The following is a 27,166-nucleotide window of genomic DNA, read 5'->3' on the forward strand; positions in this document are numbered from 1 at the left end:
TACCTACTGTAGTGGCAACACTTGCTCTTGCTAAAGAAATCTGACCAGTTTGTAGTAACTAATTTCATATCATCATGTACTCTTTTATGGGGATTTTCCAATTTTTTATTTATATTTATAGCTACACTTAGGCTACTAACAGACTGACTGCATGTTTGCAGTTAATGCGTAAAGTCATAATCAAGTTTATGCAGACAAGACCATGACTGCACGAAGTTGATAATGACTTCACGTATTAACTGCATGCAGTCGATCTCGGCTGCACGAGGTAGGTTTCGACTGCATGCAGTTAATACGTGAAGTCGTTATCAACTTCATGCAGTCGAACTCTCGGAAAACGAATTCACGCATTAAGTGCATGCAGTCGAATGGCTACATGCAGCCGATATCGACTACATGACTGCATGCAGTCGAGGTCATGGTTGCATGAAGTTGATTACAACTTCACGCATTAACTGCCTTAATCTGTTAGCAGCCTAATAATATTCACAATCGATTGCGCGTGCCACTTTTGCAGTCACAATTAGTGAACTAAAAATTAGTTTTTTTATTACTAATATAAATAAATTTTTTTATTACATTACTAATTTTCATACAATATTTATAATCGCAGCTGAAGTACCACAGTTGCGTTACCGTGCAATTAACTAGAGGTCAAGTTTCAATTCAATGTTCCATAAGACGATAAACATACTGCACTTCAAGAAATTAACGCTCTGACTTCTGAACTATAGTTGTTGTTAATGTGTAGTTGTTGATTGTTTTTGTTACACACGATCGTGGATATCGTCACCGTTATTATGAATTTGAGAGGTAAATATTTTTTCACCTCACTATCTCGGAAAGGATTTCTTTCTCATTAGAAATCTGAGCGCAAAAGCGTTCTTTCTTTCTTACGCTAGCGACAGTGGTGTAGGTACCTAACTTTTTCTTTCGATGAAAAAACATAATGACACGTTCAATTACGCGATTTGTCGTACATTATTAATGTAATATAAATCCGTTTGTATATTTTATTCTTATTATTGTTGACATTAAATTGACAACGATAACTAATTTTGTTTATTAAATTAATTTAATTCATCGAAGAACGAAAATAATCTCGTTAATCACATAAATTGTACTTAACAAAGAAGAAGAAAACGTATGTGGTGTAAATTCAGAACGCACTCAAAATTAAACATATTATTTTCAAATTTTCTTTTAGTCACTTCAGTACTTTGGATTGGATTGTAATGTAATAAATTTAAAAGAAACAAAACATGAGCAAGTCTCAGGTCTGAAAAAAAAACTGATTTTGTTATAGCTCAACTGTTTTTCTTTCATCAACCATTTTCCTGGCTATAGTGAGGTGAAAAGTTATGTGTTTCGCTCGACAGCAAAGTTTGTTTGCGTTTCGTGTGTTGAAACCCTCACTACGCTCAGGGTACTAATTTTGAACTACTCGCTTCACTCGTAGTTCAATCTTAGGGACCCTCGCTGCTCAGGTTTCAATATAAGCACTCGCGTCAAACAACAACTTTGCAGCATTGCATAATAAATAACTATTGTTTCTACTAGCTGTTGTTGAACACAAGAATATTCTTGTACTATCTCAAAAAATGTTATACACCTAAAAACTGAATGGTAAGAAAATTTCAGACTTTTTTTTTGATGATAACACCTTTTCAAATGGAGTTATTATATTCTCTCTAGAGAAATCATCGATTAAAACACTGAAACAAACACCGCCGAAAGGAATAGAATAGAATTCATTTATTATAGTGCCCTAGCAAAGTAATTGTTAATTACAAATCAAAACTGAACAAAATACAATAGTTTTGGAATTTCAGAGGGAGGTGTTATTTACTCTATGTGTATTACTTCTTAAAACTTTAAGTATAATAATAATTATAATTTGCCAGACAACCACACTAATTCTACGGTCTGAAACTAGAAAATTCTCTGTAGTATGAAAGCAACAAAATTCACTCCTGGGCGCTACCCAGAAAACCAAATTAGAAAAATTCATTTCCAAATTGATTCTACCGGGAATCGATCCCAGGACTCGTCATTTAGCACCCACAATGCAAACATAATCTGGTAATTTCGGTCTTTTTGGGCATACTATCTCCATGGCCGAACGGTTACCACGCCCGTCTGCCACGCAGCGGTTTGATTCCCGGGCTGGGAGAAATGTTTGTCTGATCAACATTTATTTCTCTAATGAGGTTGGGTGTAATTTGTGGTTATCTATCTTGGTGTCCAAGGCACCCGCGACACAGGGTTTCCCTAGTGCGGGGTTATAAGTGTGTGCGTTATTATTTATTACTAAGAAAATTCTATTACTTATGCATATACCAAGCAAGAGTGAAACTAGTAGTACGTCGTACATTTTTTCATAATTTTCTTATGATTTCAACAATGAAAAAAATAACTTGGTTTTCTAAAGGAAACAACGAAAACTCACCAACAATATTAAGCTGGAAGGCCAAAGATATCTTCGGTTCAGTATTGACTTGACATTCGTAGATCCCCGCGTCTCTCTCTTGAGGGAACTTAATTTGAAGCGTCCAGTTCTCGGATTTGTCTGGTCGTATAACCTGGCAAAAGAGAGGAAAATTGCAAATGAAAAAATTGTCAAAAAATAGCTATCTTTTATAATACCATCGCCAATTTTTTATGGTCTATTTGTCATTCACTTCCCTCTTTCTGTCACACAAATGATCCGCTTGTATAGTACAATTTGCGGTCCGGATATCATTCGTGACAACAAAAGGAAAACCTTTGAAGTGGTTGACACGTATGCAAAGCAGACATCGTAAACCGGCTTCTAAACTGACATATTTCAAAAATGGCTAACGGCGAATAGAAATGTAGCGGTTATATTTTCGAATAAATACCCTACAGTCGTTAAAAGCAATATTAACTTTTTTTTTTGGTACTGGTAGTAAGTGACACGGCTATCCATAACAGTTGCATTGCCACTTAGAGCTTTAATTCGCAAAGATCTTAGGGGAACTGCCATTGCGCCTGTCATCCAGAGAAATAAATTGACAAGTCCCATGATAAAACTTTCATAGAATTCTCATAGATGGCGCTACGACTAAAAAGTCGTTGAAAAACCAAATACAAACACACGACAACAAGCACATAGAAAAACTCGTGAGGTCCGCTGGTTCGTTCCGTGGCTTAGTTAGTATAACGTCTGGCACGGTATGCTAGAAGACGTCGGTTCGAATCCGGCCGGATTGAAGGAATTTTTTTCTGACTATTCGATCTTTGCATTAATAATTATAACAAACTAATAGAGTAATTTCACAAAAATAATTGAATATCAATTCAATAAAAATTTCAAAGTCCCATGTGCCTGTAATTTCACCAGCACCCTTATTTTTCAGAACCGAAACATATTATGCTGACGTTACTGCTTGGCGGTACAAATAGGTAAGGTAGTAGTACTTGCCTGGTCAAACTCTTTCACAAGGAGCTCTAACGCTACTAACATAAAAATAAATAGAAACTTTCTAAAAATTCTTTATTTCAGGCATAGGCCCATATAAATTATTAGTAAGATTTTCACTTTAAGTAGGTTAAAGTAAATGTAATCATTAATAAATTTATGCTTGAATTACCTATCTTTTTATATACGATCATTTATGTTAAGATAATGTAATAATGCACTTAAAAACACTGCTTCTAACTATTACATTTTCAATTTTTTTTTAATAAATAATAGACACACGCATGGCCACAATCTCACCTGATGTTAAGCGACGATGTGACTGACAAAGTAAGGTACGTTTATGCCTAAAAAAATGCCTATTCACTTTAGCATTGAATAGCCCCAATTTGTACTTTTCGGGAAACACAGATACAGTACAGTATTCCATTCATTTGCCGTACACATCAGAAAGGAGGAAGCAAAGCGCTTAGTGTGAATGGGTGGTATATCAACGACATAAGGATGAAGCGTTCCGGACCTTCTAGTCGACAAAAGGAGGAACGGTGAGCGTAGAACCAAATTGAAAAGTTCCTGCGCATTACCTCATACATTTCGGGGAGTGCCGAAATATATCTGATAGAAAACTGACAAGCAAGCTTCTTTTCTGCGATGGTCGAGATTTTGTAGCTTCAATTCCACAAGAGAAATGTTGTTAATAAGTCTCTTTGCTTTTCACTCCACCGAGTCCAAGGCGGCTAACTGGTAATGGGCAGAGCCGTCCCAAAGGTGGTAGCAGTATTCCATACACGATCGAACTTGTGCTTTATACAGATTTAAAAGCTGTGCAGGTGTGAAGTACCGCCTGACCTTGTATAGTATGCCTAGTTTAGCAGCAGTTTTTGAAAAGCACTCGATGTATTCTCGTATATTTGTTTTTTCAAACAAACAAACAAAATGTAATAATCGCGAAAGCCTAACAATTCGAGAATAAACATTGCCAAAATTTATCAGCTTCTGCTTTACATTTCTCGTACCAGTAACAAAACCCAAAGAAATTATGATTTCTGACTTGTGACATTATTCAAACCGACGTGCAAAATATATTATGCGTGTGGGATCTAATCCTGCTTAACAGAATAAATGTCCTAAAGCCAGTTTTACTGTGTCAATCCACTACATGTGGCGTCTCAGCTACGATTGTGTTTTACGTTCTTGTTTCTGGCATCCTAATCTATTATTACAGGCAAAAACTGGTACCTTTGCGATAAAAATGCAATGTATGGGGCGCCACCAGACCAGTCGTGTCGACCTTTATTCATAAAATTTGGCATTTTGTCTCTCCCTAGTCTGTATATATATGAGTTGTGTATATTTGTACGAAATCACGAAGGTTTGTTCAAACGAGTTAAAGATAATTTAAACCGATATGTAAGGCACCAAAACAGGCTTGTTGTGGACTCTATACCCAGAACAGCATTATACGTGAAGAGTTGTTATGCAATGTGTGTCAAGGTCTATAATAGTTTGCCTGAAACTCTCAAGTCACAACCAATAAATAAATTTAAATACTCACTAAAGCTTTGGTTATAACAAAAAACATTTTATGATGTAAATGAAATATTTGATTAGGTTAGGTATATTTTTATGTAATGTGTACTGTATTGTGTATGGACATTTGATTCTTTGACATGGTTTTTATTATGATTTTATTTTATTTTATTGCTTCTTTTTTGACATTCTTTAGTCTTTAATGCACATTTAATTTGAAATATTGTATTGTATTATGATTTAAAAAACCATAATTCTATATTGTATGTCAGAAATGACTAAAAGTGTGAAATTACATTATATAACTTTTCCATCCATTGTACCACTTTTAAAACAATAAACGAATTTTGAAAAAAAATTATCGGACAGTTTAAAACAAGTAATCAGATATCTTGGTAAAATATATACAAGGACACTTTAGGGCGCGTTTATTCGACGACGAATTTCATCGCGCGCTCAGACCGCGTGGCCGCCGCACAGCGACCGCGTGTATCTAACTCATCATGGATAAATATGCTCTATTCCTTTAGCTTTTACGTTTTAACTTGAATGAGCGTTCCGTGCGCGCTGGCGAATCTGGCTTGTCTTTGGTCTGCGCGGCAGTCCGCGCTTGGACCACGCGGTTGTATTATTCCAAGGAATTTAAATGTTATTGCCTAGTAAATAGAATTCAGATTCACCATTAATGTACGTAAAGGTTGGCATCTGGAGGGTCGCCGCGCAAAAACAGTTCAATTATAATAAGAAAAAATTGTCTTCACTTGCTTTTGATCATTATAACATTTTAATAAAAAAAGCGACCTTAAAATCTTATCCGCTTTCGCTGTGTTCGTTACCGTGGTCTCCTCAAAGATAACATAAACTCATATGAAAGTCCTCGTCAAACCAAATCATATGAGCCCAAACATAAAGTAGCTGCTGCACACTATTGTACTAATGAGGAGTTTTTCTCATCTGTCTGCCATTTAACGATTCGCGAGTTTGTATGTTACTAATACTAATCATTCGAATGAGCAAATCATTCGCCTAAGTCGAATCCAAGCAGCAAGCACAATCATTCGACTCGAGCCGAATGATTATTATGTTGGAACTACTCGGAACCGTTCACCATGTCCATATCAAAATACCCCTGTCGCCGTGACATTTACGGTAGTTAACGTATGTCAGAGATATCTAAGCAGCATCGAATATATAATCAGAAATAGAGACGAAATAAGGGCCATATATTCCTGGTAACACATTAGCGATACAGCTCTTATAAATATCAACTCTCGTTTGCACTGAAATATAGACAGGCCAACAACTGACCTGTGTGTACGTCTCCGTATACACCAAAAAATATTCTATATTTATTGCAATAAAGATAATATCTCTAACAATGCCGTTCTGTTCTATTCGGTGGTGTGGCAAAAACAGCAAAACATCTAATTACAAAACAAACGGAATCTAATTTCTTCGGTAATTAAATATTAAATATGTAATTTTGCATTTTTCGTCCATTATAGCAAAGCTCAAGTTAACTGGTCGATTTGAAGTGAAACAGTTGACGACATCCATTGACGACACCCGTCAATTGTTTCGAACTCGGGCTAGCCAATCGGACACAGTAATGATGTTGCAGAATAGTGTGCAAACAAATTAAATGACATTTCGTCTCTATTTCTGGTTATATACTCGATGCTAAGCAGAAATACTCTATGGAATCTATGGATTAGTAATGAATTCAGATCATTTGAATACGAAAATTAGTTGATTACTAATTTGTCAGTCCAATGACAAGGAATAGTAAGTACTAATGTAGAAGTAGCAGTAGTTCGTTGTGAAAGAGTTCGTCCAGGGAAGTACTGCCACCTTACCTATTTCTGCATCCAAGCAGTAAAGTTAGCATTACTGTGTTCTGGTTTTGAAGGTTAAGGTTGCTAGGAAAATTACAGGCACATGGGACTTGTCAACTTATGTCTCAGGGTGTCGGGTGTAGTAGCAGTGCCCCTCAGATCTTTGCGATTTAAAGACTGAGTGGCACTGTAACTGTTTCCATCAGGCGCAGGAGTTGTTAGCCCCGTCACTAGTTATTATAAAAAAATAATAATAGTGAGTGGAATATCGAAAACATTCGCTGTGGCGCCTCGTTACTGCCATTTCTCACATTAGATCAGCTGTAGATCACAGTAACATTTTATTGCCATTGGAATTACATCTGCGTGCCAAATTTTATTGAAATTTAAAGTTGGTGAAGTTCAATGAACCTAGTTCAACCTCTAATTTACCACTATTAGAAGTAGATTATTTTCTTCAGGTCTAAATGGGACTTCTACTGAGGCAACCGTTTTCCAACAAAAGAGAATCATTGAAATCGATTCACAATAAAAAAGCAGTCGAATTACGAACCTACTTTTTTAAGTTGATTAATAAATGGCCAAAACATAACAAAACGCTTTATAACTAACACGCGTTAGATGTACTTACAAAGATGATCAAACGTGATATTTAATTCACATTTTTATACATAATTATATAAATATATAAATACAAAGCTACAACAAAGAAAAAACTAACAAGGAGACGCAATCGTTACTCTATTAAGTAAGCTCAAGTCAATTTGAAGCGAAACAGTTGACGACACCCATTGACGACACCCGTCAGATGTTTCGAACTCGGGCTGGCCAATCGGAGCGCAGTTGTCACAGTAATGACAAGGCAAAATAGTTTTCAAACAAATTAAATGACATTTCGTCTCTATTTCTGGTTATATACTCGATGGTTAATAGTAACTTGTAAATGTTATGGTAAAGAACAATGGCAAAATCATACTTAAAAGAGTTCGTTACTGTCTTCAAATGTCTTAATTATAAGTTTGAATAAAATAAATCCATTAGGTTTTTCAAATTATAATAGCAGCCTATCTAAGTCTGGAAACAAAATCATATTTAAAAGAAACTCTAATGACTAATTAGTATGTAACCGGATTGATATCTTCAATTGTCAGTTTCTTAACGTTGAGCGACATCTAGCCGCCAAAATAAATATCAGTATTTACGATGGATATGGTCTACATTAAGTGCACGTAATATCAAAGTACTAATTCGACCGATTTTTAATAAGCCAATATGAGATTAACTACTTCATTAAAAAAAATAAAGTGGATAATTTCTTCTCCAAAATGCCATGCGATAAAATGGTAAAACTGACAAAAAGTTCCCGAAATCAGAGATAGATGGCACGTTTCACAAAAAAATAATTTTTGTCCGAGTTACTAGTGCAACAGTCTGTGGTATGTATTAATTAACTCAGTTTTTTGTTATGGCTTAACTTATTGCCTTTTGACCATACCACTATAAAAAATAATTTCCTCTGAACTTTCGTCACGTCAAAAACCCACGACACCATTCAGCTTCTATTAACTCTGTTTAAGGCTTTTGTAGTTTATTTTGATATAATAATACACCGAATACATTTTATAGAATTACGTAATACATAACCTCCAAAACGTCAAACTGGAATATCTTTAATTCCTGACTTCTCAGAAGAATAAACCCAAAACAAAATTTGTTTACGAATTTCGTCTCTATATTTTCACATATTTTTTATAAGCAGACACATAGAAATTATGTCAACAAAAATTTATATGGAATTTTCCATTGTTCCTTAATAAATTAGTTACTAAAATTATAAAGCTCCTTATGAAAGAGTTCGCCCAGGGAAGTACTACGACCATTACATTTTTTGCCGCAAAGCAGTAATGTGAGTATTACTGTTTTCCGGTTTTAAAGGGTTAAATTATATGCATGTGGCACTTGTCAAATTAATATTTCAAGGTGACTCAGATCTTTGCAATTAATGCCGGGTTCACGAGTCACACTTGCGTTTTTCGCTTGCTTGCGTGACTCGATTTGCGCATACGCTAAGATCTGCCGCGTACGCGCAGGCAGGACGTTGGGTGAGTTTGATATCTAGCAAGCTTGATATTTCCACGTAAGCAACAGGGAACATTTGCGGAGGACAGCACTACTGGCCAATCACAGAGAAACAGCGTCCACTACAACCAAATCAAATATGCGCGCAAATCTCTCCGCAACGCAAAACGGAAGACTCGGGAACGCCTTTGCGTGGAAGGCAGATTTCTACGCCGTGTATCCAGCAAAGCAAGCAAGTGAAAAACGCAAGTGAGAGACTGGTGAATCCGGCATTAGAGCTTTGAGTTGCACTGCATTTGTCTTGGATAGGCGTGTCGCTCGCTTACCAGTACGACTTGTTCGTACTGTCACTTGATATTTAAAAAAATCTTTTTGAGAAGAAATATAAACACGTGAGCAATTTTGCACCCAGCGTGCAAACGAAACTGCAGATAAAAACTTGTGTTTAGTCTACACTAAACGCGTCTATACGCGACGCGGAATGGCGCTGTAAAGTGGGCTCTAACCCTAAGTACTCATAAACCTGTCACAGCTTCTAAAAAATGTTATGGAAAATAAATGTCTTACCTGAAATCTTTGATCAGACGTGTAAGTTAAAATCCCTGCTGTTAGAATGTGAAGATCCCTCTTCCGTATCCACGACACCTGTAACAAAAGAGTTCTTGTAATTAAAACCCCAAGTCTTTAATCTTGCAAATCGAATAAGTACTTTAAACTTTCAATACACGAAGACCCTTGGAAGTAAAACAAAATGTAGGCAAAATGTGAGACAATGAGTTACAACAAATGGACGAGAGCAATTTCTCACACCGTCTAAGAAATTCTTTCAACACCGCAAGGGAAATTCCATTATGAAGTTGTACACAACTTGAAGGACTCTTCGTACTTCGACCTACTATACTCCAGTACGTAATTATGTGAAAGTTAGAGTAATTTCAGGAAATGCGAATTGTTTATTTCAAAGGATGTATGAAATACTCCGTGTGCGTTAAGAACATTGTTGGTGATGACGTCACTATAAATGGCTGCTTGTGTATAGGTTATATTTAGAAATTATAGTGAATGAAAGGCGTGCTTGTGGTAGTTATTTTTATATTCGTTTACGGAACCACCGCTTATGACAAAACCGCTTCGGGTCTAATTCCGTATCTTTATATACGACGATGGCACACCGGGCGTGAGAATATGAATAAATACACGGAATTAGACCCGCCGCGGTCCCGACCCGATCCGCGCCCGACCCGCACCCGCTTTCCCTGTATTTCACGCTTAATTCTTAAGCATTCTGAGTTAGTCATAGGGAGGGAGTGGCGTAGCGGAAACGTGGTGGTCAACTCTTCAGGTATAAAAGATTTTCAGAAGCGACATTTGAGAACATAGAATATTGAACCGTCTCAATGGAACGATTTGGCAGCACTGCGCTCTGAATGGCGGTGATCTGTGAAGATCACAAGTTTGCAGAGCAGCGTAAAACTGGATTGGATGCTAAACGTGACGTGACAAAAGCCTGTTCACCCGCAGCCAGTAACTATAATTAGGATAGCGGTACTCACGTGCCTGCAATGTGCACGAGGACTCGCCGCGGAGATTGGCTACATTAGTCATCTTCGAGGGCATCAGCGCCAACCCAACTATGAAATTACAGACACATGGGACTTGTCAACTTATATCTCAGGGTGACGGGAGCAGTGGCAGTGACTCTAAGACCTTTACGATTTAAAGCTCTGAGTGGCACTGCAACTAGGTAAGCGTATTTATCACCAGGCGCACGACTTGTTCGTCCCATCACTGAGTATTATAAAAAAAAGGCACCCAAGGAGGAACAACGTTCACCCACTTCTGGGTTTGCATCCGGCTAACATAACCCGCCCAATCCCATTTGAGCTGTTTGGTTATTTTATATCCTGGGTTTTTTGAAATTTAATTTAAGTTTTACAGACTTTAAGTTATGTTACCTCCACTGTGCTTAACGACGAGAAATTTTTGACATAAATGCTTTTGTTATTATTTAAATAAATTCGTTTATAAAAGATAAATTTCAAACCCGTCAGACTTAACACGCATACCTTTCATCATATACAACATTATACAGGTACCTAATAAATAACAAAGCATTCTTATACCAAGTGAAAATAATATCGTTTCTTGTAAAACCATTGTGATAAAAAGCAAGAACTTTCATAAAAAGAGTGCCATTTCTGATATCTAAAAAGAAACTAAAATGTGGGTAGCATTAAAATAAATTGCATTGTTCCGGTTATCGACGATGTACTCGAACACTAAAACCAACTTAAAAATGCGGTTGAAGAAATCGGAAATTACAGTCATTGATTTCTATTATATAAGCTTAAACGACCATAAACTAAATTTGGAAAAGGAAACGTCACTCATTAAAATGTAATAGCTACTTGCGTTCAGAAATTGTTTGTCACTTCAGTTGCTTGTACGATAAGGACTTTTTCACAAAAATAGCAAACCAGTGACTGAAACTATTTAAGTCCTTAGTCTAGTAGGATATTGAATAACGAACTCCAAATTCATATGCTTCGTTTATATGAGTTGATTGGAGTAATTAGAATAATAAGTCAAATAAGACTAGACTTAATGTTGGTACAAGTAGAGCTTTATTATTACAAGTTTTATTAAGACATCTAATAACAAATTCCAAATATTAATGTAAGTTGATTGATGCACTAAAAAGTAGGTCAACTTTTAGAGAATTCAGAATTAATTTTCCTTTGAAATTGTTGTTCCGATGGAACAGCATACGAAAGTCACGTGGTCACAGTAAATACTCGTGTGCATGGAATACAATTAGCTCTATTTTAAATTTAGAACATTTAATACTATAAAAATGCATGATCTTAGTAGAAATAAAAGTATGCATTAAAACCGCTCAGCTCGTACATTTCAACGGTAAATATAAGATTGTAGAACTTTATTCGCTGAAGCGAAGAAGCCATTACTCTAGTTTCAACCTCATTGGAGTGCTATTACGATGTCTTCATGAGAATAGTGCGAAATGAATTCGTGATGAAATCTAGTGTTTTCGAAAAGCATTTTGCATGACGTCGTTATGGCATGGATATATGTACGTAGTACGAAGGTTGGCACCTTCATATCGGGATGACCACCATTGGAGCAATAACTCGTCCATCAGGCGGAGTGTACCACCACCGGTAGTGCAGTATTAAATATTAAAATTTGACTATTGACAAAGTATACAAGTCAACTCAGTAATTTTCAGGTAAGTTTTTTGTACTCAATTTTGGTGACAATTTCGTTTTATTTAAATATTTATAGAATATCATCATGAAGTATTATTTAATATTCGAGTATTGTAACCTGAAATATTCTTTAACAATTCACGATGATATATTCGAGTAATTAAATCATAAAAATTGTCACCAAAATTGAGTACAAAAAACTTAACTGAAAATTACTAAGTTGACTTTTATACTTCGTCAATAGTCAAATTTTAATATTTAACATTGTGTGAGAAATAAAAAAAAATAAAGTTAATAAAACAAAATATTATTTGAAAATACATAAAGAATGAACGCTACAGAACTGAACGTTATAACTTGGGCCTTTTCAATGCGAGATTGAATAGACATTATATAGGTGTGCATGATCCATCGTCGACCTTGTCGTTACTTTCAAAACAGCTGAGATAGAGGTCTAATGCGCACTTATTTTAACCATAAATTTTAATTTTAATGGAAAGACATAAAACTTTTGGTTTATGGGACAATGATATGCCGCCAGTAGCCATATGTCCGACAACATATTTTCTTATTTTGATGCTGCTATGAATGTGTTCAACTAAAATTTTAAATTCTCGTGAACGTCACGATTAAAAATTCACGTCTTAAATAATATGTTGAAAACAATACCATCACACAAAACTCCGACTTTTTGTAATTTAAACTTAATTCCAGAAACTTTAATGACCATTATCCCAAAAGTTGACTATTTTGTTTAATAAATCATTAAACACAACATGCAACACTTTACGTGATCTGATTACAAATTAAGTTTGTGGAACTATTCCTTTCCGAATGTTCGTTTTTTTTTTGCTCTCCTTTTATTTTAAGAGTTCGTTCTTATCGGTGTTGTGTCGTCCTTGTATCTCTGCACGCCTCCCTTTGGACCTCTTTGTCGTACCCCACATTCATCTTACTTTTATCTGGTCTATGTAACTCGGTCCTCGGTCTTCCTCTTCAACGCTTTCCTTCAATTTCCTTATAGGATGTGCTTTTTAAAAAAAATCTCGTGATGCCCATGATAACATAATATGTTTTGACGGCCTTTTTTCTTAAACAATGGGGAAATATTGTTAGATAAATGTATATATATCGAGTTCTTAGGTTTTCGCGGTTGTTACACGTAGGAAATGACATTATTTTTCTGATTCAAATGTATTCTAATTCAAATTATTGATTAATAATAAATTTAACTTAATAAAAATTCATAATGTTCAAATAGAATAACTTGTAAAACCTAATGTGGCGTAAATTGGAATGTTTCTTTGTAAAATTAAAAACCTTTGCAACTATAGTGCAAATAAAAATGGGATGGTTTGCAATAATATTATTTGAAAATACTTAAAGAATGAACGCTACAGAACTGAAGGTTAAACTGGTCGATGACTGGACCACCTCAGTCATGACCATGACCTGTAAAGGGCCCCAAACGTTGGTTTGTTTGAAGAAAACAAATATACGCGATTTAAATCCGAAAAATAGTTTTATTTTCTAAATGTCTATAGAGTTAAAATTCGAAAAAAATTTACTACACCGTGGTATGATGATAGTAAATGGGAATTAATTGTCTCTACCTACACCAGTGGGACACAGAGTATGTGTGTATCGGATCACCTATTCCAAACTAGAAAGATGATTAACAGAATATTATTTTTCCGGAAATATTTCGTTTCATTTTCATTTTTTTAGAATCCGTTACGACTTTTTTCATTATACCATTTAATATTTCACTATTTTTACACATTGACTAGTTTTTGTTTCAAGATTCTTATTTCCCTAAATTTCCGTCTGGTTAATGTATCGAATTTAACATATACTAATTACAAATTAATTTGAAGTTGTTATTTAAAAACTCCCATAATTATTTAAAATATATTCGTTCTTACTTAACCTACTTAAGAGGGAGCGCATTCAGGTTTGATTCTGCCTTTTGATTAGACTTTTGGATTTATTTGCTATGTCTATATAATTTTATCTAAAATGATATGATTTATGATATGATTTTGTCAGAATGAATATTCGGTAATAACTATACGGGAAACAAACAGGAGAATAAACATAAATTGACCAAAGAAACTTGAGCCAAAAAAACAAATTACGTAATAAATTATTCAATCAATTCATTTCAAGCAATATATAAAAGTGAAATATTTTCCCCTAATTTTAATTTATTTCTTTCAATTCTATTCGTAGAACCAAATGAGGGTTTAGGCGACTAAAAGGGTTTGTAGGACAATAACCTAACACTCAGTTAAGATTTTGGAACATTCCCACAACACTCCGTACAATCCCACCAACTTATACTTGCGGTCAGTGTAAGCCATTGAACATTTTTATGAACAAAATATTGTACTTTGCTTTTCAGTTATTTAATGTTTAGCACTATAGGCACGAGATGAAAAGATCCGGGGATTCGTTTCTCGGGAAGAAACTTTAGGAAACATGAAGTTTCTTAAATAGGTCTGGGTGTTCAGGGTTATTTACTGTCCTGGAGTGATTTTTGTTTGAGATGAGGTACCTAATTGAGGTAATTGTCTGGCACATTATTATTATTATGTTCTTTATTTTTAACCGACTTCAAAAAAGGGGGATGTTCTTGATTCTACTGTACGTTTTTTTTGTATGTATGTTACGCGATAACTCCGTGACTTGTGAACCGATTTTGATGATTCTTTTTTGTAGAAAAAAGGGTACGTCGGTAGTGATCTCATTTAAATTTGAATAATCCACCTCTAAGAGTGATAAACTAGGGGATGAATGACTTTTGAGGTCGGTTTTTTTAGTACTCTGTACTGATTATTCTCAGCCTATTGGCTAGTTTGAATTACACTTACGGACCGAAACCAAGTAAGTGCAGTATGGCATGTATCTATTTGGAGGGTGTGCAATAAGAGCTTACTTGGTCCTCTTCCATCTGCATCAATTTTCTGACAATGCGCCATGTATTTAAAATGACAACGTTTTGCTAGAGGATGATACTGTAGAAGCTTTCTTTACAACCTAATAATACTCCCATAGCTTGAAAGAAATTTGGATTTTTTTAATAGGAGAGGTTGTAGACCCTCATTTATGGCACAGGTTGTCAGGGTCAAGGATTCCGGTTCAATAACCTAATTATTATTATTATTACTTTGCGTTTTTAATACGCATTTAAAATTTATGTGCCCTGAATATTAATATCGAATGTTACTTATTAAATTTACATACAAAAAAACGATATTTGACACTAGTTCGTATTTTTTCCACCTGCATAAGTAAGTTGGTCTAACAAAGCCTTTATCCAGGTGAGCGCGTCGCCAGTCAGTATTGATTCATGATCTATTTTAGTGCCGCTGACGTACCGGAACCGGACGGGAGTGAATTTCACCAAGTGGTATATAAAGTTATAACTTTGTATTATTTGTATGTATAAAGTGTTATAACACTTGGTGAATAATTTTTATTTTTATTTTTTATGATTATATTTAATTTAACTCGTTTTGGGACAGTAACGGTGTTTATCGAAAATGAAATATCCCATTTCGCTAAATAGTATCCCAAAAGAGGAGTTTACCAGTAATTGACCAACTTTACTTATTTAACCAAGTAACTATTTAAGTACTAAATGTACTATCCAATAATTAACCAACTTTACTTACGTAACCAAGTAACTATTTAAGTATTGGACACTTGAGTAGTATCCAGTACTTAAATAATTGTACTTAAATAGTGCAATAGACAGTACTTAAGTATTTAATTCAATATAAAATCTTGTCAGTAGCAACTACATAGGGTCGAAATACAAAATTACGAATCAGCGCGATGCGAATTCGCAACACAGAAAACTGAGACGCGAATTACTGCGATGCGATTTCATGCGGCAAGGTATCTTACTGCCACGGTTCATGTAATCATTCCTTCGACGATCGTCAATCGTACTGAACCTTTTTTTAACCAGGTAGCGACATGGATCGTAAAAAGAGTGTTGCACTGCTGTTATTGATAAGAAAATATAGGAAAAACACACAAAGAAGATTAACGTCGCAAGAATGCGCAATGCGGAGTAATTCACAAATTCTTGCGATGCGTCATGCGAGCTCGTAGATTTTTGCGATGCGACGTCGCATCGCAGTTTTGTGTTTCGACCCTTAGAAAGCATTTGATAAACGCTATGTAAAGCTCGTAGTTGGTATTTTGAGATCCACGTAAGTAATAATTTTAACATTTTATGTAATACTTTTAATCTGGATCTTTTTAATACGAGTGTAATTCCGGCAATGAGAGCACTGAGTGAGCAGTTCTTTGACTGGCCTTTTTTTGTGAGTGGAGTGCTGTGGTTTTTTTTTGTGTTTTATATAATAAGTTAGATAAATTGTGCACCCAGATTCCTTATTATTTTTCTATTTGTGAGGATATTTACTTGGCTCTCAGTTGTTATTATTCTGATATTTATTTTTTTAAATCTTTTTAATTTTACGACTTTTGTTCCAGGGAACATGCTAGTCATATCATAACCGTATTCTAATTGTCACACAATTTACAGTAAAAATATGTTAAAAATTTATTATTACATTAAAAGTACTAAGTAAACTATGCTGATTTACCCGGTCACTCAAGATTTTCGTATATTTTGACAAGGGTTAAGAAAGAACCGCTTGAAGGAAGTTATATTGGAGAGGTATTATTTTAATACAAACATCGGTACTTGCTGGCCTTCGTTGGTACGTTCGGCCAATATATGATGGACGTCACCAATTTTATTACGATTTAGATTTTTTCTTATAATATCCAAATTTGTTCGACGGTTAATGTCCGGAACGTAGTCTAAACATTCTACATATGTTGGTATAATTGTGTATGATTAAATTGTGCAGGCTAGATGTTGATCTAGCCTGCACAATTTAGAATTAACAAACCAGGGTATGTGGTTTGGCTCACATTGTAATGTTCTATACCATATGTCCTTATCTATGGATCTTAGCTCAAAGAATCATTTCCAGCTGTCAGTATTTAGTATATTTAATTTTACAGTGAACGCCGTTACTGTCCATGAACGGACTAAATAAAGACATTTACTTGCACTTTCTTTTGTTTATTGTTGCATACTAATTATGCAAAACTACACCTTATTATTAATGCAGAGAAAAAATATTACAGTAATACTTACAGCTTTATCTCCAAGCTGTTCAACTCTGCAATGCAGAAAAGCGGTCTGGCCAACCACAGTGGTCACATTGCGAGGCACGTTGTACTCAAAGTACGGGAACGACCCCACACTATCTTCCCCGTAATGCGCTGTACCTGTTAACAAAAAATGTGTTTATATATTTTTGACTTTTGTGGTTATACACGTGTCAATCCGTGACAAAGGAGAGTGTGAATATTCGGAAATATAGAGAACATAAAAGGAAGTCATACCGCGGTAAGAAACCTGTAAACTAGTGACAAAAAAGTTATTGCTTAATGTCGATGTAGTATTTTTTTTACGATATGCAAAAGAACTAACAGACGGACAGTCAACTTAAGAGAAAGACCGCTGCCGCTTGTAGAAAGAGAAGATAATAACCACAATATAGCAATATGGGACGCTGACGGTTTGTCCATGATAAAGATGTAAATTTACAGTCTCACCAATTACCTGATCTCAAACTACGAGATTATACTATGAGTACTAGAGCAACGGAATTCACTCCAGGGCACTAAACAGAACACCCAGACGAGAACCAGTTTAGCCGCTCACGCGATGCGCTCCTCCTACCGCAAAATGGCGGCTATTTGGTTTCGCAAACTAGAAAAGCATTCAGTTTAAATACAAGTTTTTATAAATAAAAATTATTATTCTGCATTGCTAAATAAATACCCTGCGTACTACCAACAAAAACATCACAAATAAAATGCAGTATATAATACACCGCAAATCCTGCACTTATAAAGCACTAATGAAATTTTTGGTGTACTTGGATAAATATGATAATATTCCGTTTCAGTGGTTCTAACGTTTACCATGAAATTACTCCTTAAAGTATAATTTATAAGCATTTATATTCAAGGTAAACTTAAAAAACGCTACTTACGATATGTTTTCATTAAATAAACACCGAAATCACCAGCCCAAACAATAACACACACGATTGTTGTGACGTATTTTTGAAGTTGTTTATTTTTTTAAATGACAGACCCAGGTTTTAAAAACTTTATGGTTTGCTAGAGTAGTTACCGAAATAGCAATTAATATTAGTTCTTTTACCTGTTTTAACTTCGATATCCGATAAATCGGTATAAAACCATCACCGGCATCTCTAGGTGTGGTATGCGTCTACGGCTGCATGTATCGCGTGAGCGGTTAGGATAGGTTATTTCCCAAATTGGTGCTACCGAGAACCAAGTCTGGGATCTCCTCGTTCAACGCCCACAGAGGTCGCGAAATTGTTATCGATAAATATTGTTTTGCGGTTTAGTACATAAACATACATATATAAAATTCTCGCCCTTTTCCCATCGGGAGAGACTGAGATCACAGCCACCAGATGCTACAATCTTGATGTGTCGCGTCATCAATACGCATTCATGTTTTCATACACGCTCATCAGTTAAAAGTTATCTTGACTTTGTCTCAGAAGCCGAAGAATTCCTTGTGAAAGAGTTCGTCCAGTGAAGTACTGCCACCTTACCCATTTCTGCCGCCAAAGTTTTTTCTTCCGGTTTGAAGGATACGAGTTCGTCCCGTCACTTGTTATCATACAAAAATCGAAAGACTGAATCGATGAAATGACTTCTTAATTAGAACAAAAACCTTCAAAAACCATTCGTTTCCAAAGAAATCAACAATGATTAATAACAAACTAGTGGAGTAATTTAAAAAAAAAATGAATATCAATTCAATGAAAATGTAAATACAGTGGATAGCGACATGTCTAGCCAGGGCTGGTAGCTGTAAAGGTATCTAACTGGGTGACGAAATACTTTCATAGATTTCTCATAGACGGCGCTACGGCTAAAAAGTCGTTCAAAAACCAAATACAAAATACGACAATAAGCACAAAGAAAAATTCGCAAGTTCGCTGGTTCGTTCCGTGGTTTAGTTGGCATTATGCTAGAAGATGTCGGTTCGAATTCGGCTGGATCGAAGGATTTTTGTCTAAGTATTCGATCTTTGTACTAATAATTATAACACACTTGTGGAGTAATTTCACAAAAAAAAATTGAATTTGATAAAACAGTTGATTTATTAACAGATTATTCTGTGAATTGTTCAATAATCTGTTTAAAGCAACAATCTGAATCAAATTATATTTAGAAATAAACAGTCGGAGGCTATTCAATAAAAATTTAAAAGTCGAAGGCATATTTGTATAATTCATTTCTAAATTGTAATTTAGTTTTCTATTCATTTAGACTTGAAACGAATTAATTAATTTCTTGATTAATGATGAAGGTAAACAGAATCATGTTAAACATTGACGCGGGAAAACCAAAGCCTATGTTTACAAAACAACGGTAATCGTTTTATCAAATGCTCTTCCCAAATTAAACCCCATAAAATATATGGTAAAAACCTTTCCCGAGTTATTATCCCGAATATGCCGAATGAATAACCCGGCTAAAATAAAATTAAGCTAACTTTGACACAAGTTTGCAATTTCGCGTCTCGAAATGATATTCCGTTTGTAAAGGGACCAAATAGAATGGAAAATGGCGCGATTAGTGTAAACAAAGGTGGTTGATTAAGAAATTACACAGGGTCCGACATCTGGGGTCTAATGAGAGTCAGGTAAATATCCCTGTTTTGGGAGGGTAATGTTGGACCCGTTTTGCGAGGTTAGAAAAAATCCCACACTTCGTATTCATTTGGAGGTGCGAATTCTGTAACACATTTGTAATTTATTTTAAAAATAACATATACCTATCTTTATTTTGATTAGCAGTAGAGCTCCTTGTAATGTTCATTTAGGGAAGTACTGCCGTCAAACGGTAATGTGATCATAATTGTGTGCCGGTTTAGAAGGATAATTGTGCTGGTGAAATTACAGGCACACGGGACTTGTCAACTTATGTCTCAGGGTGACGACGGGCCCAGTGGTAGTGCCCGTCAAATTTATAATTTTACTGCCTCCGTAAATTCTCCGCCGCCATCTCACCCAAATTTGTCAAGTACATACTATGAAATAAATGATAGTTTTTTTACAATTCGTGGACTAACAATTGCAGAAATAAAAGTTGCATGAACAATCACTCATACTCGACCTATAATCGGCCATTTTCAATATATTATTTCTACTTACATCTTGCATCTCGTGAACAGAATAAATGGTACTACAATGTATTACTAAACATCAATGTTGCAAAACAGTTTTGTATCCTCCCAAGAGCAACACATAAACCAAATAGCTTGCAACATATTACTAAAACTCGGCTATCACAATTGTAATCTCTGCTCTAACTCAACACATAACAGTTTTAAAAACACCGCATCCATTAAGCCTGCTACCAACTTTCCAACATTAATTTTCAACCAGTAGTGAAGTTATGTAGAAGGACCCAGAGATAAAATAAATTGGGACTCAGTTTACTTTTAGGACATTCGAAAAATTTATATCCAATAAATTTGGTTCTTTTCGTAGAATCAATTAAATGAATTCCTACAAAAAGAACCTTTTAAAAATGAATAATTTCTTGATTCCCTAGACGGTCAATTAATATTTGCTTACGGCGATAAATGCCGAAAAAACCCAATACTTTACAAAGGATTTGTAACAAAATTCGTAAGGTGGCTGACTCGGTCTGTAGTCTGTAGCTCAGTTGGTAGAGCGATGACCCTAGCCATTGCTTGCTTTCAAATGAGTGTTTAACAAAGTGTCACAGAGAATCTCAGAGCCGTCTTTTGGTGTCAGAGATTAGAGCACGAAAGCGATGAGCTAAAAAAGTTAAATTAAGGGCCCCCGGGACACAACCCCTTTGCACCCTACACAACTGTCCAACCCTTACGGGGGCGTCATTTAACAAAATTGCCAGGTTTAAATCGCGTGGTTCACATCTCATTTACTCTGTTTTTACGATTCAGGCGGCGTTTTAAAAGAGTAAACGATATAACCTGATACAGGATGATTGTGTTCGCTGTTATGCTTGTTGTTGTTGGAGTATTATGGTATTATATTACAACATTTCATAATTCTTGAGGTGACAACAGCAAAAGTTTTCATTGTACAAGTAAATTTTAGAACAAACTGAAAAAAATAACGTAAAGATCTTTAGGTGCCATTTTCGCAAAACTATTATTAAGTTGGTTGAAATATTATTGTTTATCAGCATCCATTTAGTGCATTATACAACTGCAATAATTGGTGGCCCAGAGGTTAGTAGTATGCGAGCCTTATCAGGAGGTTCCTCTTTTCATTCCCTTTAGGACCTATTTAGAAACGAGCTTTTGCAATTTAGTTCAGGGCGTTGAGTGTAATACGCCGAAGGTAATTGCGTTAACTGGTAGCACAGGGTATTCACTAATTTGAGACTTGGTAAGTGTTATAATTGTCTAAAATTATTTTTAATAATATCGACGCTGGAAAGCAATCTTGCCGACTCTCAAAAAATTGTACTTTACTCTAAGGCTTTATGTATGGGCAAAATTTACAAACTTCATAACTTTAAGCTATTTAAAAAAATAATTTCTCACTCATTTGAAATAGTAGTGTGTTGATTGTAAAACATGATACATAATTTATCCAATAGCTTTGACAAAATTATTCTAAAATAGATATAACGTAGGTTTTATACTAATTCAGTAGAGCTCCCTGTGAAGAAGTTCGTCCAGGGTAATACTGCCACTTTACCTACTTCTGCCGCCAAGCAGTTAAGTAAGCATTACTGCGTTCCGGTTGGGAAGGCTAGGGTTGCTGGTGAAATTACAGGCACACGGGACTTGTCAACTTATGTATCAGGGTGACCGCCACAGTGGCAGTGCCCAGATCTTTGCGATTAAAGCTCTGAGTGGCACTGCAGCTGTTGTAGGCGTATCGCTTACCATCAGACGTACGACGTGTTCGTCCCGTTCGATCTCCAATCGTGTATGTTTGTTTTTTATCAAACTAGTTAGCCGCCACCGTGGGTCCTGTAAAGTGCAAGCTACATGTGGAAAAAACGTATGTCAATGTATTACTTAAAGAGAAACGATGGTTTGGTTGAAAAAACAAACTTACACGATTTTAAATATAGAAAAAATATTTTTATGATATTGTATTGGCGGTATTTTGGAGAAAGAATCTTTTACAGGGCGCATGTTTTACGTTTCCATTTCGAAACTTAAACTTAATTAAAACCAAAATTTAATTTTGAAATAGGACATAAATATTCGTCGTCAGTCGTTAAAACCTAAGAGAAGCTACCCTAAAAAAAATATTCGAAATGGCGCTTTCACATTTCTACAAAACACCGAAGATATATGGTCAGTGTATTACGTAAAGAGAAGGTTCATTTGTTTTTCAAACAAATGAACGCGATTTTTAGGTAGGGCAAAAATAATTTTCATAATATATGTCAAATTAGACGCGAATGTATATTCATTCTGGAATGTAAACAAAGTAACAGTAAATAATATTTACGGTTTGTTATTTAACAACATAAAACCCCTTCGGATAATAAAGCGACATGTGATCATACGTCAAAAAAGCTTTTAGCACGTGAAAGTCTACCACATAAAAAAATTGTATACGTGTTTAATTGTATAACTATTCTACATAACTAAAAAAATTTCATAATATTTATAAACCTCTCCTCCAAAACGGTGTCATTCTGAAGATATGACTATATTGATATCATACAAAAAAAACATTATTTCGCATTATATATCCATAATATGTATATGAAACAATTGTGAACATAATTCGTATCCTCAGAGATAGAAATCGTCTTTCGGTGCCTACACAATAATATTATGTCAGTTCATTATATTTTAATGTCGACATAACGACATCCATCGGCCAAAAACGTAATAAATTCAAACGGCAATAATACAAAAATTTAACAATTACCTTGTAAACATATTTAATTTCCTAGCCCCCTGTATAATATAATGGGATAAAAAGAAAAGATCCTATCTCTTTCCCTCTAAGGTCGCTTTTAGACAAAATTGCGTCGTTCTTGATTATATTAGAACAAACGACGGGGTTGTGGAGCAAACTGGTAGCTATACCAAATTATAATTACACCAAAACATAATCTATTGTTATGGTAATTGAGTTTACTTTATTTATATTTATTTTAAATATTTACAAAAAGCAGATGAACTGACTCTGAGCATAGGGTTGCACCTGTCAATAAAGGGTCATTTTGTTTTCATTGTCACTCAATTTATATCTCAGAGTGACTGGCGCAGCGGCAGGGTCCCTCAGGTTTGTAAACATTAAAAGTATAATTTAAGCATTTTTTATAACATTAGTGACGGGACGAACAAGTCGTGCGCCTGGTGGTAAGCGACACGCCTGTCGATAACAGTTGCAGTATCACTCAGAGCTTTAAATGACAAAGATCTGCGGGATACTGCAACTGCTCCCGACTACTGAGACATAAGATGACAAGTTCCTAAATAGTTCATTGCACTAGCATCCCTACCCTTTCAAACCGGAACGCAGTAATGCTCACATTACTGCTTGGCGGCAGAAATAGGTAAAGTGGCAGTATTACCCTGGACGAACTTCTTTACAGGGAGCTCTACTGCTACTAACTTAGTATAAAACCTACTTTCAGCCGCCTCCGTGCCCGAACGGTTACCATGCTGGATTCCCACGCAGAGGTCCCGGGTTCGATTCCCGGGCCAAGAGAAATATTTGTATGGCCTATATTTATTTTTCTCACGAATTTGGATGCAATTTGTAGTTGTCTATGTGTGTGTCCATGGCACCCGCGAAACAGGGTTTCCTTAGTGCGGGGCTATAAGTGTGTGCGTTATTATATTAGTTATATATTATAATTTCATGTTTATACAGAGGTTAAGTGTAAGTAAATAACTACTTAATGCTAAGCCCTTGTATTGCATTCAAGGACAAATCTTATATCAAGAAAGCCCAAGCATCATTTGCTGTAATAATTTTAAAATGTTGTAATATAACTTAATAATAATAATAATAACGCACACACTCAACATAGCCCCGCACTAGGGAAACCCTGTGTCGCGGGTGCCATGGACACACACATAGACAACCACAAATTACACCCAAACTCACGAGAGAAATAAATGTAGGCCATACAAATACTTCTCCCGACCCGGGAATCGAACCTGGGACCTCTGCGTGGCAGTCCGGCATGGTAACCGTTCGGCCACAGAGGCAGTTAAACTTATTTGTCACTTGTAATTAAAATTACGTTACGTTTTGTTAATGATTTATAAATTAAGGAAAATTTATTAATAAGAAAGAATTATTTATAAAAAAGATCTAAAACAATTTTGTTATTTCCGCCTGAGCTTGAACAGCGTGTTAGAGGGGAAAAAGAGAGAAAAAACATGCCGTGCACCCATTTCGAGCTCGCTTGTTTCCACGACTTTTTTTATTGTAAAAGCGAATTACAGAGTGAATAAAGCTAACTGAAGTTAAGTGTTTGTTACTGTATTTATAATACTGTATACACGTACCACCAAATTCGCAATATTCAGTCTGAAGTTAATATAAATTGCGAATTTGCAGACTGATTTTCCTTTAATAAGGCGTGAAATACACAGAGTGTGTTATCCTTCATATAAATACACGGAATTAGACCCGCTGCGGTCCCGACCCGACACGCGTTCGACCCGTACCCGCTCTATATGTGTTACAAATAACACGCAGAGGTTGTAAATGTTTCGCTATATTACATCTACTCAGTCTAGGGTAATGTAATAATGCATTTTTTATGGATAAACTAAATGCAGGTTTGACCTCCATCTCACGGAGCTTGCACACCTATAGGTGCAATGCCTGTTCGGGGAACAAATCTGCGGGTAGGTAATTCCACTCCAATACAATGTGCCATTTAAATGCAGAAGCGTAACGCTTCGTTCGAATCTTGAATTCTCAGATATATGGATTTGTTATTACAGGCCTAAGGCCATGTTCACATGACAAGACGAAACTTAACGAAACTTACCTTAAAGATGCATAACTGAAATATCATTAAATAATTTCAATATTCTAAAAGTCGGTTATGGTTTTTTATGATATCTCAAAAATTATTTTGTCACTTGACGCGTTTTGGTTAGCAGACGGCAGATATACCATATTTTTTACTTTTTAACTTAAATATGTATATGGTAGGTAAGGAGGTAAGTAAACATAATACTAAGTGATTTCTTTACTTCTAAACCTAATAAACCTATAATATTCAAATAAATTAACAGTTTATAAATAATATAAATACTACGCAAGCATCAGAACCGACTCTCTTGCTCCGTACAGGTAATAACTTTAGTACTCGGTCAAAACAAAATATTGCACCTTCAATTAAGCAAACGGTGACGGACTCGTTCAAAACACCATGTCCTATGCAAGCAAAAAAACAAATCAGCGACGCATCAAAAAAATATATATTTAAGTTAAAAAGCATAAAACAAATCTTTTGGCTTACAACAAATAACGTGTGAGGTATCGAAATATTGTATGAAAGCTGCGGCTACAGTGCCACTGCAGAGCTTCTGACAAGCGTGTAATTTGAAGACGCCCTTAGCGTTAAGCAGCAACGGCTAATATTTAAGAACCAAAATTCGTATAGTTGTGAAAATAAACATTTTCGGTCTCGGGTTGACGGTCTAATTCAGTGGCATTATTTTAAATATTGCAAAATATTATCGCGACATTGTTTAGTCTTTGAATATAATATCCTAATATATTTGAATAAGTACTTAAGTAATAAAAATTGCCAAGGAAATGAGACAGTACGAGAATGACCCGTCAGACGCCAGTTATGTGACCCGGTCCGAAAAAATAGAATCTCAAGGGTCGTAATGACAACATTTTCCCATTGTGTGTAATGGAATTACTTAAGAGATATTACTTAGTAAGCTCCACTAAACATAAGGCGCCGTTGAAAGAATAGGTGAGTGGAAAGATGGTCGTTGGCAATTCAAATTTTTTACCAATCCTCGGATGTTAAAAATTTAATTAAATTAAAATTTTTAAATTGGCTTTCATTTCTTTTTAAAAAACCTTCATTTGTCTGAGATCCAAATTGAAGTCCTAAAAATGTAACTAATACAATTTTCAAATTTATTAACATTTTTAAAACTAACAAAAATTATTGAATTCGTTAGTAGTCAAACTGGCATTTAGACATATACCTATTTGTAGAAAAAAAATCATAAATTCTTTAACGCTGGTAATGTCAGATCAATGCAAATCGTATTCCATACTCGTTAATAGTTTCTTGAAGAACGGTTGTTCCAAAAATATTTGTATGGCCTACTTTCATTTCTCTCTTCAGTTTGGGTGTAATTTGTGGTTGTCTATGTTGTATCCATGGCAACCGCGATACACGGTTTAACCTAGTGCGGGGCTATGAGTGTGCGCGTTATTATTATTATTATTATATTATTATTATTTATCTATACGTATTGATTGTGACGTGGGACGCAACGTGGCACTATGGAAAATGATAGAACAACGGCATATCAAAAATCGTTTTTACTTAAGTCGATATTGACGCACTTTAATTTTTTTTTTAATTATTACATATTTTATTACATATGTCATATAATCTTTCGTTTCGGACATGGTCAGCCACAAGTGAAGAAAAGAAAAGACAAAAGCAAGAAAAGAAAACCCTAGTACAAAAACTTTTTCGGGGGGAGCTAGGATTGATCATCGACAAACCACGACAAGGAAGTGGTAATACCAATGACGGTAATACTGCTAGACGATTTTTTCACAACGCAAATTGTTCTTCTGAAATCACCGGAGTGGATGTGAATTTGATCAAAAGGTTGTATATTATTTTACAAGCTCTTTCATCAGGCGTAATGATAAATGCAGAAAAATTTGGCAAATATGCCATGGACACTGCCAGGATTTATGTAG

At 35.3% G+C, this 27,166-nt stretch overlaps 1 protein-coding gene across 1 annotated transcript in view; it reads right to left on the reverse strand.

The window, feature by feature from the left end:
- Nucleotides 1-2,378: 2,378 nt before the first annotated feature.
- LOC113227356 (zwei Ig domain protein zig-8-like) overlaps nucleotides 2,379-27,166 on the reverse strand; it is a 277,455-nt gene continuing 252,667 nt past the window's right edge. The window contains exons 3-5 of the mRNA XM_026460248.1: nucleotides 17,299-17,432; nucleotides 9,454-9,531; nucleotides 2,379-2,582 (exon numbers count right to left, since the gene is read on the reverse strand). Coding sequence (XP_026316033.1) covers nucleotides 2,379-2,582; nucleotides 9,454-9,531; nucleotides 17,299-17,432 — 416 coding nt within the window. The remainder of the gene's footprint in view (nucleotides 2,583-9,453; nucleotides 9,532-17,298; nucleotides 17,433-27,166) is intronic.

This window comes from Hyposmocoma kahamanoa, unplaced genomic scaffold (genome assembly GCF_003589595.1).
Source record: "Hyposmocoma kahamanoa isolate Upper Pololo Valley unplaced genomic scaffold, ASM358959v1 210, whole genome shotgun sequence".
Lineage (NCBI taxonomy): Eukaryota > Metazoa > Arthropoda > Insecta > Lepidoptera > Cosmopterigidae > Hyposmocoma > Hyposmocoma kahamanoa.